Source organism: Amblyomma americanum, chromosome 1 (genome assembly GCF_052857255.1).
Source record: "Amblyomma americanum isolate KBUSLIRL-KWMA chromosome 1, ASM5285725v1, whole genome shotgun sequence".
NCBI classification, from domain to species: Eukaryota; Metazoa; Arthropoda; class Arachnida; order Ixodida; family Ixodidae; genus Amblyomma; species Amblyomma americanum.
Genome location: NC_135497.1, coordinates 47016893 through 47030969, shown reverse-complemented (window position 1 = coordinate 47030969; position 14077 = coordinate 47016893). Strand labels below are relative to the sequence as shown.

Below are 14077 nucleotides of genomic sequence, written 5' to 3'. Positions count from 1 at the left end.
CAGTGCCATCGTGCTGTCACTACTGTCGCCAGTACAAGGGATCCGAGAGCTGTCTGTCAGCCTGCACAGGTGGCATTGAACTCGTCTCACAAGGGGTGCAGCAGGCCCCATCTTCTTTTCAAGGAGATCGACCAGCATGCTGCAGAAGTGGCCGCTGACACGGAGTACGTGCTTGCTAACCCGAATGCTGGTGTTTCAGGTTCAGTGATGACAACAAGGGGAGGTCAGAGGTGGTGCTCGCCACCCCAAACAAGTAATTGGTTGCTTGCTCCATTACCCGACAAGAATTTGGTAGAATTTTTTACATTAAATTGCAGCTAGTAAAGGGACATTGCCTTCACAACGTGTTCTTTTCATTTTATTTTTATGAGGAGCAATGCTACGTAAGCATCATGCCTACCCCAAGTTGAGTTAAATTGATGAAGTTGGGGAAATGTTTTTATTGGAAGGGACAGTTTAACCAGCACATTTTTGTGAAATAGCATTTGTTGTTTTTTTTTCCTAATTTGGCACTTGCCTTTGATGTGAATTTTTTTTTCTGGTCTGTGGACGATTGTTCCTATGTAGAGTGACAAATTTCTTAGAATGATGATCCACAAATATATACCTTATAATCTCATGTAAGGGCTGCACCCATGTATGGACCACACCCTCTGTTCTGAACTATATAATTGAGAAAAAAAATGTGGCTGTACTTTTTTTTTAATTCGTGTATGAGCCGCATCTACAAAATTCACTCCCAAATTTAAATAAAAAGTTCGGCCCTTACACAAGTTTCTTATACAGTAGCTTGTTACAATGCTTGTCTTTAGGGTCCCTACAGGTGCATTGTGCTGAAGTATGATCAAACTGAAATTCAAAGAAGGTGCCAGAATGAAAAGAAACTAAAAAAGGTAAAAAGTACCGTGGGCATTCGTGTAAGGACTGCTCTTTATCTTTGCGATTTTGACGGTGTGCAGCCATTACATGGAACCCGTGCCCTGTTTATGGGGTGGCACGTTTTTTTATGACGTATTAGCACTTCTGTGATGAATCTTTTAAGTACATAGTGCATTAATTAAAGGTATGGACGGTACAGTGCACAGTGACATGCTATATTACTTGATAGCCAGCACGAGCCACCTAAAATAAGATGCTGGTAGGCCACTTTTTTGGCCAAAGTTTCCTTCCCTTCTTTGGCAGAGGTATGTGCATACAACTGTTGGGCCATAGTACCTTACTGAGAGTAATGATGGTTTGGCCAAAGGTTCGATACAATGCTTAGCTTGTGCGATCTGAAGCCATTGGTGGGAGCTGGCCTTACCTGGGTCGCTTTTCTGATCGCTTCACTGGCAAAGGCATGAAAAACGTCAGTGGTACCTTCATTTTAATGTCAGAGTATTGTGTTGTGCTTAACTGGTAGCATGGTTATGCCTTTTATGATAAACGGCGACTAGTTTCAAAGCATCTTTGCTGCGACTTCTATGCGAAGCATGCCCAACCGCTAGCGTCTGAGCCAGGCGGGCAGTGCAGGGAAGTACGGCACTAGCATGGGAGCACCCTGTTCCGACTTTTGTGCTGCTGGAGATAATACCAATAACGTTCTGCCTTTTTTGGTGTAACACCCTGCTCACAAGTAGAAAGTGAGGCAGTCTGACGAAACAACACGTCATCAGCATGATCACACTGGTTGTACAGAGTGTCGTAGGCAGGTTTCACCATCTGTTGGCTCCGGGTGGAATGCACCATGTGTTTAAATGACACATACGTGAAGTGGAATTCTTTTGGCTGACTTTATTTCTTTCTAAATTATTGGCTGCCAAGCCGTGGTTGCGGCCCTTGCACTAACACAGCCCTTACACAAGTATATATGTCAAACGAGCAAGGCGTCGATTAGTGCCAGGACAGCACAGTGTTCCGCAGTCCCCGACTGGAGCTGCTTGAAAAATTGGCCATCATTTATGAACAGTAGCTGTTGATGAAGTGTCTGAAAAGCCTTGCTCTGTGTCGTGCCTGCATGCAGGGAGCTGCTGGAGCTGATAGTCACATGGAGTCATGGCCTGAAGAAGCAGAATACACTCCTGGTGCTTTTGAACCACCCTCAGGTTCCTGTGGCGATGCAGAATGGCATACTCCAACTGGTGACGCACGTTGACTCCAAGGTGTGTGGACTATTGATGATGACGACGGGGGGCTTTGATTTCGGTGGCAGAAAGCCACTGCGACAAAGGTGCACAGTGGCTGTCATGTTTTTGGTCTGCACGATGTGGGAGTCAAAGACTAGGTTTTTTTTTCCCTAAGATTTCACCCCAGAGAAAGCTGAGCACCAGGCCAAGGAGAAACTTGTATCTGCTAGAAAACTGATGGGTAGTGGCACTGGGTATCGAACCCTGCACCTCCTCCGTACTAAGCAGATGGTCAAGGCCATCACTGCAGTGTTGGTTTTTTTACCTATTTTGCTTCGAGGGCTTTTGGTTGTGCCACGTGTGTTAAGGCTGATGTAATGTCTTTTGTGTAGCAAAGTATTTCAGAATGGAAAGTAAGAGAGCTTTGCTTTGACAGCTTTCTTTTGAGATTGGTTGAGTTGCTCATTGCGTTACTTCCTTGTCTCAAAAGTAGTTTTCATTGGTTGCGTTGAGATAAAGGTTCAGATAGTAGTTTACAAGACATAGGTGTGAGTTGCCTTCCATTCATATCGCCAGTCAAAGCAAATGGCATGCCCCCTTTTGCAGTTTAACTGTACAAATCAATTGTATGCAGCAAGGTGCAGTAAATGCCACTTGGAAGTGTCACAGTCTTTGAACATTTAGAATGTGCAGGCAAAGCTCGGTATCAAATTTTTTTGTCAATTTTTATCTGTGTGCCTGAGCTGCCTGTTTAGCATATTTCTGGCCTGGTGAGAGTAGGTAATGTCCTGAAGCTCCACCCGAGCACTGAGAAGCACTGCAGTGTAGAACTCCGGATAAATTTTGACTACCTGGAGATTCCTTAGCTGGTGCTGACATTACACAGTATACTTCAGCAGAAGTGAGGCACTCTGGTATCTGTGCTTGTGGTGAATAGATACATTCACATTAAAGGTATAATTTAGCATTTTTATTTTATTTCTCAGCTTTAGGTTGTTGCAAAACACTGGGAAGCTGCTTTGTATTGACATTTTTTCTGCTACAAAGCTCGCTGTAAAAGCTTTCGCCATTCGCACCACTACTGATAGTGGCATTGGTTGCTGCTTACAAGATGTGGGTGCAGGTTGCCTTTGGTTCATTTTGGTGGTCAGAACAAATGACTTGCTTCCTTGTGTTGGTTAATTTAGTTAATTAAAGCTGTATAGACAGCTAATTTTTGGATGTGTGTTTTCTTCTTTCTAATGATGCGCCAGGCATTAGTATACGTGGAGTACCACATGGCATTCACCTACAACTGCTGAATAATTTAAAATCTCATTTCTCTCTCATGCTGTTTTAGTTTCACTTTCAGTGGCTGAATGATGCCAACTTGCAGTTTCAGTTCACACAAGGCATCACAAAAAATGCGATGTAATCACTGCTTCATCATTTTAATTCAATACGTTAAAGCCAGTCCACCTCAAGAGCTGGAATGACAACGCATGAAGCAGCAGCAGTTATCTTGCATTTTTTTTATGCCTTACGCATGCGAAACTGACATCACAGAGCTGCCGAAACTCAAACCAAGGGAGCATGGGAGGAAAATTATATTATAAGTTATTTAGCTGCGGAACGGAAATACCACGTGGTGAGCCATCTATAGTAATGTCCTACACATCACTGCGAAGAACACAACATGCCACCAAAATGCGTTGTCTATACTCTTTTAATAGACGTGACAGCTGCAAGATGCTTTAAATGCCGCAGCATTTGGCTACAAGGTGGGATGAACAGAGATATTTTTAATTTTGAAAGGTATTGAAGCTTCAAATACTTGGAAATGTTGAAGGGCTGCGTAAATTGAGTTAAATGGCAAATGCAGTTCAGGAACTATTCAGAAAGCAGCATTGTCTACCTTTACTTGGCAGTTTATTAACCTAGTGGAAAAAGAGTTTAATGTTCAGTATAAGAAAATCATTAGTGGATACTTTGGTCTGTTTTGAGCATGCCTGAAGTGGGTGTAGCATATGTATGGTACAGACACAGTGAGATTGTCATTGAGCAACTGTGTGTTTGTGTACATCTGTATTGCTTGTAGTCAAGATGGCTACTAGTCTTCTTTTCCCGCTAAATGGACTTTTTTTGACGGGCTGCAACTTCTGAAGAGGGGACTTATTGACGGGGGAGAATAGACTAGCGCACAAAGCAGTTAAGGTAGTGTAGGCAGGAACCACCGACGTATGCCAGCAGCCTAAGCTTGAGTCTCGTGCGGAGGCGACCAGTGATGGTGATGAAATGTGGCTTGGCTGCATGGTCTTCATCATCTTCCTTGCATTCCCATGACATTGGAGAGTGGACTTTCAACAAGCTATGCTTATGGAGCATATGAACAAACATTGTATTTTTTTCTTTATGAGTGCTTACTGCCTGAAGACACAAAAAGGAGAGTGATTATATAAATGGGACCAGGCTTGCTGATCTAACAAGTAAGTTTTACAATTATTTGTTACTAGTGCCCAGGTATGCTATTTTGTGCACTCATTGCATGGACCCAAACTAGCAACTGGCTAAGGGTCCAGATGCTTTTGTTGCCCACTTTTGTAAATGTGTATGTTCCAAGGTAAATAAAATTGAATTGAAGTGCGCAAGGTACTGATCACGGGGTCCCTGTGTTCAAGTAGAGTATGGCACTGCTACATCACAAGTGACAGTGGCCCTGCTTTGGGGTAGGGTGCATCACATTCTTCTTGCCAGAAGCACCTGCCTCCTTTCACTGTTTGCTTCATAGGTGCATGACTGACTGCCACCCTGCCACCCTCAGTGGGCGTGGGAGCAGCTACGTGATGCGGCTCTTCAATTTCGTCCGTTTCTTTGCCCAGGTTACTTCATGTCTCCAGCTTGGCGCCTTGTACACTTCGGAAGCACGGGAATGCAACGACTCGCCAACAAGTTTCGCCAGCTTTCACGGTGAAGACTTTGACCATCACTGGCAACCCTGCTAGACCGCCTCCTCGTGGATCAAGGCATCCGGATCAACTATGTCATCAACACTCCTCATCGATAAGAACTGCTGGCGTGTCCCGGAACTGTTCAGTGGTGCGGCTACGTGATGCGGCTCTTCAATTTCGTCCGTTTCTTTGCTTGGTCAGTCATGACTCTTGTCTTTACGCAAGTAAATCGGACAATGCCTGCTTGTTGCTGCTCCCACGCCCGGGAATACTTTTGTCTTTGCTATGTGACTGCGTTGTTGTTAAAGAGCAGTTTCTGCTGTCTGGTGATGTGGAAGAAAACCCAGGACCGCGATGGAATACCGGTTTCCACGATGCAGGAGATGACGACGATGCACAGCAGAGGCAGCTAAGTGATATGCTTGGGTTGCTACAGGATATGAATATTCGAACCAACAAAATGGAGAAAGACCAAGTCTACTTAAGGGGGGACACCCCTCTTAGAACTTTTTTTCCTTATTTATAGGTGGATCTGGTTGAAGCTTGCACCATTTGTGTAGTTTTGCATGCTGATTTCAAATATCTGATTAGTTTTCTTGTAGACGAAATAGTTTTCAAAATTCCACCTAATTCATGTTGCTCATTTGGAGGTGGGCTAATTACTAAATACTCTATGGCATGATGAGAATAGACCTGCCAGAGTGATCTAGAAGGATCATAGAGTGCAACAAGACAAGAATTAATGTGCTAGAAGAATTTCAGCCAAAGTTACACCTAGTAAAACCTTAGTGACAAAAAGCCCCGGTTGGCACCCAAGATTGATAATTAATTTTGTAAATGTTGCCTTGTAATAACTGAACATATTTTAGTCTTAATGCACTGTAGCACAAATAGTTTAAGAGATATCGCTCCTCCAAAATTGCAGAACCCTGAAAATTGCAGTTTTGAGAAAACGAGAAAAAACATCTCACAGTATCTACATGTAAATTATGCCAATGATTGATATGTCAACATGATCAGAAACTAGTGGAAAGTGAACTAAAGCAAAAATTAGTGGCTTATGCCAATTTCAGCCTAAGTTATGCAATAGGAAACTTTTGAAAGGAAAGGTCCATTTAGGTACCCTAGACAGATAACCTTCTCAATAAATTTGTTCTTGTGGTCATTGCATTTACCTTGGTGTCATGTGACTCACTAGGTTCTCTTTCTAGCAAAAAAAAAAAAATTATAGCAATAGCAAGAACAAGACCGGAGATATTAATCTTTCAAAAATGCAACACCACCAAAATTGGGGGATTGTGAGAAGCACTCAAGCCTCACAGCATATTTAATCACGAAAGAAAACCCCAAGGACCTTTGCATGCTTTCAAAATGCACCAGGAGCATAGTCAGGGTGCATGCTGTCGCGGCGCTTCTTTTTTTCCGCTTTAGCAAAGCCAAGCGAAGCCGCCCGCTTCTTCGCAGAACACGCGTTACGGCGCAAGTCCTTTTCTTCAGCTCTCCTGGAGACAGTTGCTGGCACGTTCGCGTTGCATTCTTGCAGAATTGCTGTTGTTGTATGCTTGCAGCCGGCATTGAAGCGCAGCACAGCTTCTGCTGTGGCTGCTTACACAGCAAACAGTGACGAATGCCGCTCTTTGTGGATCAAGGTCCAGATGGTCGAGTGGAAGCTCTCGTTTGAATTCTGGGTCTTCCCCCGAATGCACCTCTGCAGCAGGCTCTTCTCTGATAAGCGACTGTACACAGGCAAAAGAGCTTCAGCCACATCGCTTGGCAGACTGTACTTATGCTTCGGTTCGGGCTCCTCTTTTGCTTTTGAAGCATTGTGGCGGCACCAAGACTGCTCACCAGTGAGACACAAAGTGTGATTGGGGCAGTCATCAGTAGACGTGATGTGGTAATATGTTGCCATCACGGCGCTCATGGCATCCACATTACCTACATTTGACCTTAGCGCTTGGCCATAATATATAGCTAGCTTGTCAACTAGATCAGCTGTGAGCCTTCCTCTGCCACCAAGACTTTGTTTTCCTGCACCCTTGTGCCTCTGCAAGAGGTTGCGCAAAGCTGCTCCCATACGCTTGTGCACATGGTTTATGCAATCCTCCTTGACTACTTCAATGTAGCCATAGATTTTAGCATCTTGAAGGGCATTAAACGTGCGACTGTCCCCATCGCATAACATCGTTGTGTAGCGCCTGTTGTGGCGCTGTAGAGACCCCTCAAATAGAATTTTGCCTGCCTCTACCTCCATTTGGCTAGCCTTGCAGTTGGTGTTCTTTTGGCACTCGTAGCGCGATCTCCAGAGTTCATAGCCGTCAGTGTTTAGCTGTGGGCCAGTTTCGCAGCCCAGACAAAAGTTTGACAGCAGCACATAATCGAGCACATAACCAGTGAAGAGTTCCACTACGGCACCGACGCCTATATGTGACGAGTGCCCGCGCGTCATCCATGTGCCGTCATAACACATGGCAATGTTCCCCCTGTGTCCAAAACACAAGTCGTCATATACCTTCGCCACTGCCTGCGCGGCCTGTGCCATAGCTGCCGCGGCTGCTTGAGTAGCAGCAGGTTGCAGTGTGTTTTTCAAGTGCCGTTGAAACGTCTTGTTGTGCATGCCACACCGCGACAATCCCATCGCCGAAAAGATATCGTTCATTGCTGTCTGGGCGTTACCGGTGGACAGCATTGCTTGACTAGCAAGAATATTGAGCTCGAAAGGATTGCACTTTTTCTCATCGTCAACCCTCCGCAAGTTCCACTCGGCCGCAATCTCACCACAGTTGTCACATAGCACGATCAGTTTCACGGCGAGGCCATAGCTCTGATCGCTGGTAATCAACCGCACACATCCGTGACACGTTTTGCACCGCATGGCATCCAAGAGGACGTTTGCAACGCTGAGGTCAATTATTGCATAGGAGGCTTTTCCGTCTGCGTCTGATCCTGCGGACGCACCACTTGCATCGGCGAACAGCGCGGTCTTTCGTGCCGTCGCCGGCATTGATTCCAGTCGATCAAGTGTAGACTGCTCACGGGCACTCGCTTGAGTTATGTCACTGTTAGTGACAGGCGCGGTGTCAATTCGTACGCGACTACAATCGGCACCAAGAACACCGCCGTTATCCAGCGGAGACGGAGAAGCGTCGCCGTCCACAACGTGGCCGTCACGCAATCCCGTACCACTGGCGCTTGCTTGTTGCACAGTATTCAACAATGTCGCGTCATTAACCCGTTTTTTTTTCCTTTTGCACGCTTTCGCCCGAACTTGTGCACAGAGCGGTACTTCTTCGCGCCTCCTGGCATGTTTCTCGCATTGCACTAGCGTGGTCGGCAAAAAGACAAAATGGCGTCGCCAGGCGTCCGTTTTCCATGGCTAGCTTGCTGGAACCAACCAGACGACGCAATTTTGATCACGTGCCTAAACCGGCCAATAGCAGCGCGCGCCGCTATTTATTTTTTCTTTCGTTTTTTTGGCGAAGGCGGCATGTACAGGGTTGCTGCTCGCAAGAAAAAATAAGCCGAAAGCCCGCGCTTTCGAACGAGACCAAAATGGCCGCTGTAGAGCACGTAGTTTCGATGCGCCGGGCGATCGAAATTGGGGGTCGTTTGTCCACAATTTAAAGGGCAGTGGGTGTGGTACTGCATTTTTAAATTGCTATAACTTCTTAATTACGTGGGGTATAATGATGAAAATTTGCATACAGATGCGGAATGGTGCAAGGAACACGAAAATGAAAAGATTGAAAATCTGATTTTTGGGCCGATTTTCGGTGCCAAAGAGCCATGTCCCCCCTTAATCAGTACTGTCAATGAAATCAAGAGAAGTCAGGAGGCAATTCAGAATCGTTTATTTGATATTTATAGTAGGCTAACTGTGGTTGAAGGCAAACCTGCTACCAGTGGATCTTTGCAGAAGGAGTGCCAACGATTACGATGTATTGCTGATAGCGTAGCTAGTGAAAATTCGAAACTGAGGGCTAATCAGGCGGAACTTGAACATAAGCAGTGCCTTGATAATCTTCTGTTTTATGGCCTTTCTGATGCCAATTTTGAGTCCTGGGATGAGACTGAAAAAAAACTAGTGAATGTACTTTCATCAGCCTTGAATTTGCCACCGTCGGAACTATCGATTGAACGGGGTCATAGACTTGGAGCTTTTTCTGAAGAGAAAAGCAGGCCAGCTATTGCGAAGTTCTCATCTTTTAAAACAAGGCAAAAAATTTTCTTCTGAAGTTCTAAACTGAAAGATAATGACATTAGTGTAGGTGAAGATTATTCTCTCATGACTCGGCAGGCGTGGAAAAAACTCGTTGAATTTGGTATCGCTCAAAAGTCTAAATTCAAACTGCGCTATAATAAGCTTTACATGAACGGTAGGTGTTACTGTTACGATCAGCTTAACGACAGGGTTTCTGAAGTTCACGGTGTTGGATGCCTTTCATCCGAATCGCCCGCAGATTAACGATGCGCGAGGCGTAGTGGGCACCCGTCACTGTCCAATCGCTCATTATCATTTCTGTATAGTACTATTATTAGTAGTGTTCTGCCTAAACGTGATGAGCTTTGTGCGACTATCGACGCATGTGATGCCGACATCGTTTGCTTTACTGAAACGTGGCTTTCAGCTGAAGTTGATAGCTCGGAAATATTCCATTGCCACAAACATTTTACCACTTATCGGTATGACAGGGGCGACAGAAACGGTGGTGGTGTTTTGTTAGCTGTTGCTGACACACTTTTTTCTTCTCCTGTTCATGTTGTTACTAGATTAGAACTTCTTTGGGTTGAACTGCGCACGCGCGTGAAAAAATTGATTTTGGGCGTTTGCTATCGCCCTCCCTCGTACATTGCCACTTTCATTGAAGAACTTCATGACACTGTTTGCACGATTACCGTTCGCTTTCCAAATGTTCCTATTCTTTTGGTTGGAGACTTCAAATTTCCAACTATTATTTGGTCCAATGTACGTTCTTATGCCGACCCTTTTTCTACGGAGTGCGATGGTGTTTTGCGCTTATGTGCCGACTTTAATCTCTCCCAACTTGTTACTAAGCCTACCCGCATTACATCTTCATCGTCGAACTTGTTAGACCTTATTCTTACCATGTTGCCTGATCTTGTTGCTCTAATATCTTGTTTGCCGGGCTTAAGTGATCATTGTATGCTTCATTTTTCATTGAACGTCGTGTCACCACGCCAAAATAACGATTCTAAATACATCCATCCGTGAATACAAAAATGCCAACTTTAGGGCCATAAATCGTGAACTCGCTGGTTTTATCGATGTGTACTTACCGTCTTTTCACGAGTGTCCAAACGAAATTAAATGGAACCTTTTTAATTAACTAACAAATGTTTGCCCTGGTTTAGTTCTTCACTGAAAAGGCTGTCAAACAAAAAGAAACGTCTGTTTTGTTCCGCCAAACTGTCCAATTCTGTGCTCTGGTTGGATGCTTATCACTCCGCTGCATCTGAATATAAGTCAGCACTAAAACTAGCTATAGCTAAATAGTCATTTTTTAGTCATACTCTCCCGTCGATGCTATTAAATAATCCCAAACAATTTTGGGACGTGGTTAAGAAAACTGATCGATTTACAATTAATCTTAAAACTTTAGACGATCAAGTAATTCCCAGTGAAATGTGTGCTGATGTTCTTAATGATGTGTTTACAGCTTCTTTTCCTAACGATTTAATTACCACAATTCCTCTTTACCCACCCCACGACTTCTTGTCTATGAACCCCATTATAATAGATTCTGTTGGCATCGAAAAAATAATTGATCAGCTTAAGACGTCATCATCATGCGGAGTGGATAGCATAAACTCGAAAATTATGAAAAATACCAAAGTGTACAGTGCTATTATTCTTGCTGAACTCTTTCAACAATCTCTTGTGTCTGGCTGTACTCCTAGCGACTGGAAGGTGGGCAAGGTGGTTTCCGTGCACAAGGCTGGTGTCAAACAAACTCGTAATAATTATCGACCCATTTCACTTCTTAGCATCTCTTGTAAGATCATGGAACATGTCATTTGCTCTCACCTTGCCAATTTTCTTGAGTCAAATTCTTTTTTTCAGTCATTGCCAACACGGGTTTTGTAAATTATTCTCATGTGAGACGCAACTTCTATGCTTTACACAGGATCTTCATTTCATTCTTGACCGGGGTTCCATAGCTGACTGTATACAGTAGCCGACAGGTAATTCGGACTCCAATAATTCGGACTTGTTGGATATTTCGGACCGTCAGTTGCCCCATAGAAGCGCATACATATTTGCGACGGACATTTCGGACTTCAAAAGTCCGAAAGTTCGATTTTTCGGACTAATTTCAGTTGCCTGCGGGCCAAAATCGGCCATCTTATCGGCTTTTTCGCCGGCGCAAAAGGTGCCATCTTGGGTTGAGGTGGATTTATGCTGAGGTTGGCTTGGCTTGACACACATTCGCTACCTCATTGTTGCCAATAGAGGTCCCTGCGATCTCTGACACTTCGAGGTGGCAGCCGGATTGTCATCGCTGTCAACTTGCTTTTGTCGCCGACGTCGTCGCGGGCAGTTATCGCTTGTCCCATATGTTGAAAATTGGTTGTTGAGGGGAAGGAAATTGTGCCGGAGCTATCTCACATCTTAGCGGGAAGGCATAAAGGAGGGACTGAGAGAAGAAAGGAAGAAAGAGGTGCCGTAATGGAGCGCTCCGGAATAATTTCGACCATCTGGGGATCTTTAATGTGCACTGACATCACACAGCAGACGGGCGCCTTTGCGTTTCACCTCCATCGAAACACGGCCACTGCGGTCGGGTTCCAACCCGGGTACTCCGGATCAGTAGCCGAGCGCCCTAAGCACTGATCCACCGCGGTGGGACTCATGCGTTCGCCATTCGCCGTTTCGTCAATTGGGTTTCTCTGACCGCGTTGACCGAGTGGCGCTCAGTCTTCACGAAGTTACATCTGTTCGCCGTTTTGTGATTGCGTCCGGCGGTTCCGCAGCTTTGAAAGAAAAGTGCCTTATCTTTGCGTGTGTTTAAAGGGACACTGAGGAGAAATTGAAGTTGGCTTGTATCGATAGAATAGCAGCTCCTAATCACAAAAACGCCACTCTTACTGAAAACAAAGCTCTTGTAATGTAGAAAATAGCAAGAACCAAAATACAGGTGTCGCCGCCACAGGCCAATCTCGCAAGTACAAGCGTGATGACTTCCTAGGACAAGAGGCGCCACCTTGGAGGAATTTTCCTTACTTCATGGAAGCGACGAATCTCTGAGGCTGGCAAAGGAAGGTTGCGCACCGCACCGCTAGCTGTCAGAAATCACGGAGTCTGCGTTTACGTCACGTATCACGTCACTCCGTTCTGTGACGTCATAAGAGTTCTCCATGTCGTCATAAGAGTTCTCGAGTTTGAATCAGAGCGGCGGGAAAAACTTTCTCAACTCCGAATCCAAATATCTTTGAAATAAATGCATCTTTCGCGCCCGGACAAGCGGCAACAAAGCCATGAAATGCCGAAGTATCAGATTTTGCTAACAAAAAAAAAATGATAGAGTTCTCCTCAGTGTCCCTTTAACGAGCGGTGTGGTGCACACTCGGGTTGTGGACAACATGGTCCCGCCGGGTCAGTCAAAGAAGCGTGGGAAGTATTCCAACTAAATGCGGTGACCTTGCTGCCTAGCATGTACAGTGAAAGCACAACCTTGGCGCAAATCGTTGCCAGCAAGAGAAATTTTCCGCAAGGTAAAATCAGTGACATTTTTAAGGCGATTTCATCTCAATAAAGTGATTTACTTCACGGATTTTTCGGACTGTTCGATTATTCGGACCATTTTTCGGGTCCCTTTGAGTCTAAAAAATCGGTCGGCGACTGTATTCTTTGATTTCTCCAAAGCCTTTGACAAAGTCTCTCACCAATTGCTACTTTTCAAATTAAATAATCTCAATCTCGACCCTAACATCGTCTCGTGGCTTCAGTCTTTCCTAACTAATCGTTCTCAATACGTGACTGCTAATAAATCCAACTCTCGTTACTCTCCAGTGGGCTCATGCGTTCCCCAGGGTTCTGTCCTAGGGCCCCTATTTTTTCTCATTTATATTAATGACTTGCCTAACAACATTGCTTCTTCCGTATATCTTTTTGCCGACGATTGCGTTATTTACCGTGAAATTAACAGTGACTCTGACACTTCTGTCCTTCAACCAAGTTTCAGAATGGTGCAAATTATGGCACATGGAACTTAACAATAATAAGTGTAAACATTTGCATCTTTCTCGATGTAACACTGGAATAGCCACTTACGACCTTAATAATATCCCTCTTGAAACTGTGCCGTCGTATAAGTACCTTGGTGTGCACATAACTTCTAATCTTTCTTGGAATCTGCACGTGAAATTTATTGCTAACAATGCTAACCGCATGTTGGGGTACCTGCGCAGAAACTTCTCCCTTTCTTCTACTTCAATAAAATTGCTCCTATATAAAACACTTGTTCGGCCTAAATTGGAATATGCAGCATCTATCTGGGACCCTGACCTGTCATCATTAGCTACTGAAATCGAATCTGTTCAAAACCGTGTGTCACGTTTCATACTTTCCAATTACAGTCAAAACTCGATTTAACGAAACCCGATTTAACGAAAATCTCGATTTAACGAAGGTATCCTAATTCCCCCTCAGACGCCCATAGGGTTCAATGCTTTGACTAACCCGAACTAACGAAACCGATTCCGTGATCTGTCCCGATTTAACGAACCTTTTTTCGAGAAATAAAGGTGAAAAAGTGTTAATTTTTGGTCTATTTTGTAGACAGCACCCCAAAATTTATTGATTGCGAGTCAGCGGTAACAGCGCGGAGCATCTTCATCCCGTCGCTTTTTTCAAACTGCGCGGCGCAAAACGAGTTTTAATTTTGAGTCGCGCTCACGAGATGGCGCCAGCAGTAAAAAAGTGCCACATTTCATAGATGGCGCTGTTGCAGTTCGCGTGTTTTTTTTGTGTGTGTGTTTGTGTGTTGTGCTCTGTGTTCGCTCTTGTGCGGATTTCCCCGTGCC

General features: G+C 44.6%; 1 protein-coding gene and 1 pseudogene across 7 annotated transcripts in view; one reads left to right on the top strand and one right to left on the bottom strand.

Annotated features, from left to right (window-relative positions):
• LOC144112736 (HEAT repeat-containing protein 1-like) overlaps nt 1–14077 on the top strand; it is a 58736-nt gene that overhangs the window by 22960 nt on the left and 21699 nt on the right. For 4 of the 7 annotated variants that reach the window (XR_013310427.1, XR_013310426.1, XR_013310425.1 and 1 more), the window contains 2 exons: nt 4–164; nt 2003–2141. Coding sequence is in view for 1 of the 7 variants with exons in the window: in XM_077645565.1 (XP_077501691.1) it covers nt 4–164; nt 2003–2141 (300 nt within the window). In the remaining 6 variants the exon portion in view is untranslated. Of the gene's footprint in view, nt 1–3; nt 165–2002; nt 2142–4651; nt 5229–14077 lie in introns of those variants that run through there. The other 3 variants (XR_013310428.1, XR_013310429.1, XM_077645566.1) reach the window with 3 other exon arrangements.
• Nucleotides 6261–8923, bottom strand: LOC144132619 (uncharacterized; annotated as a pseudogene).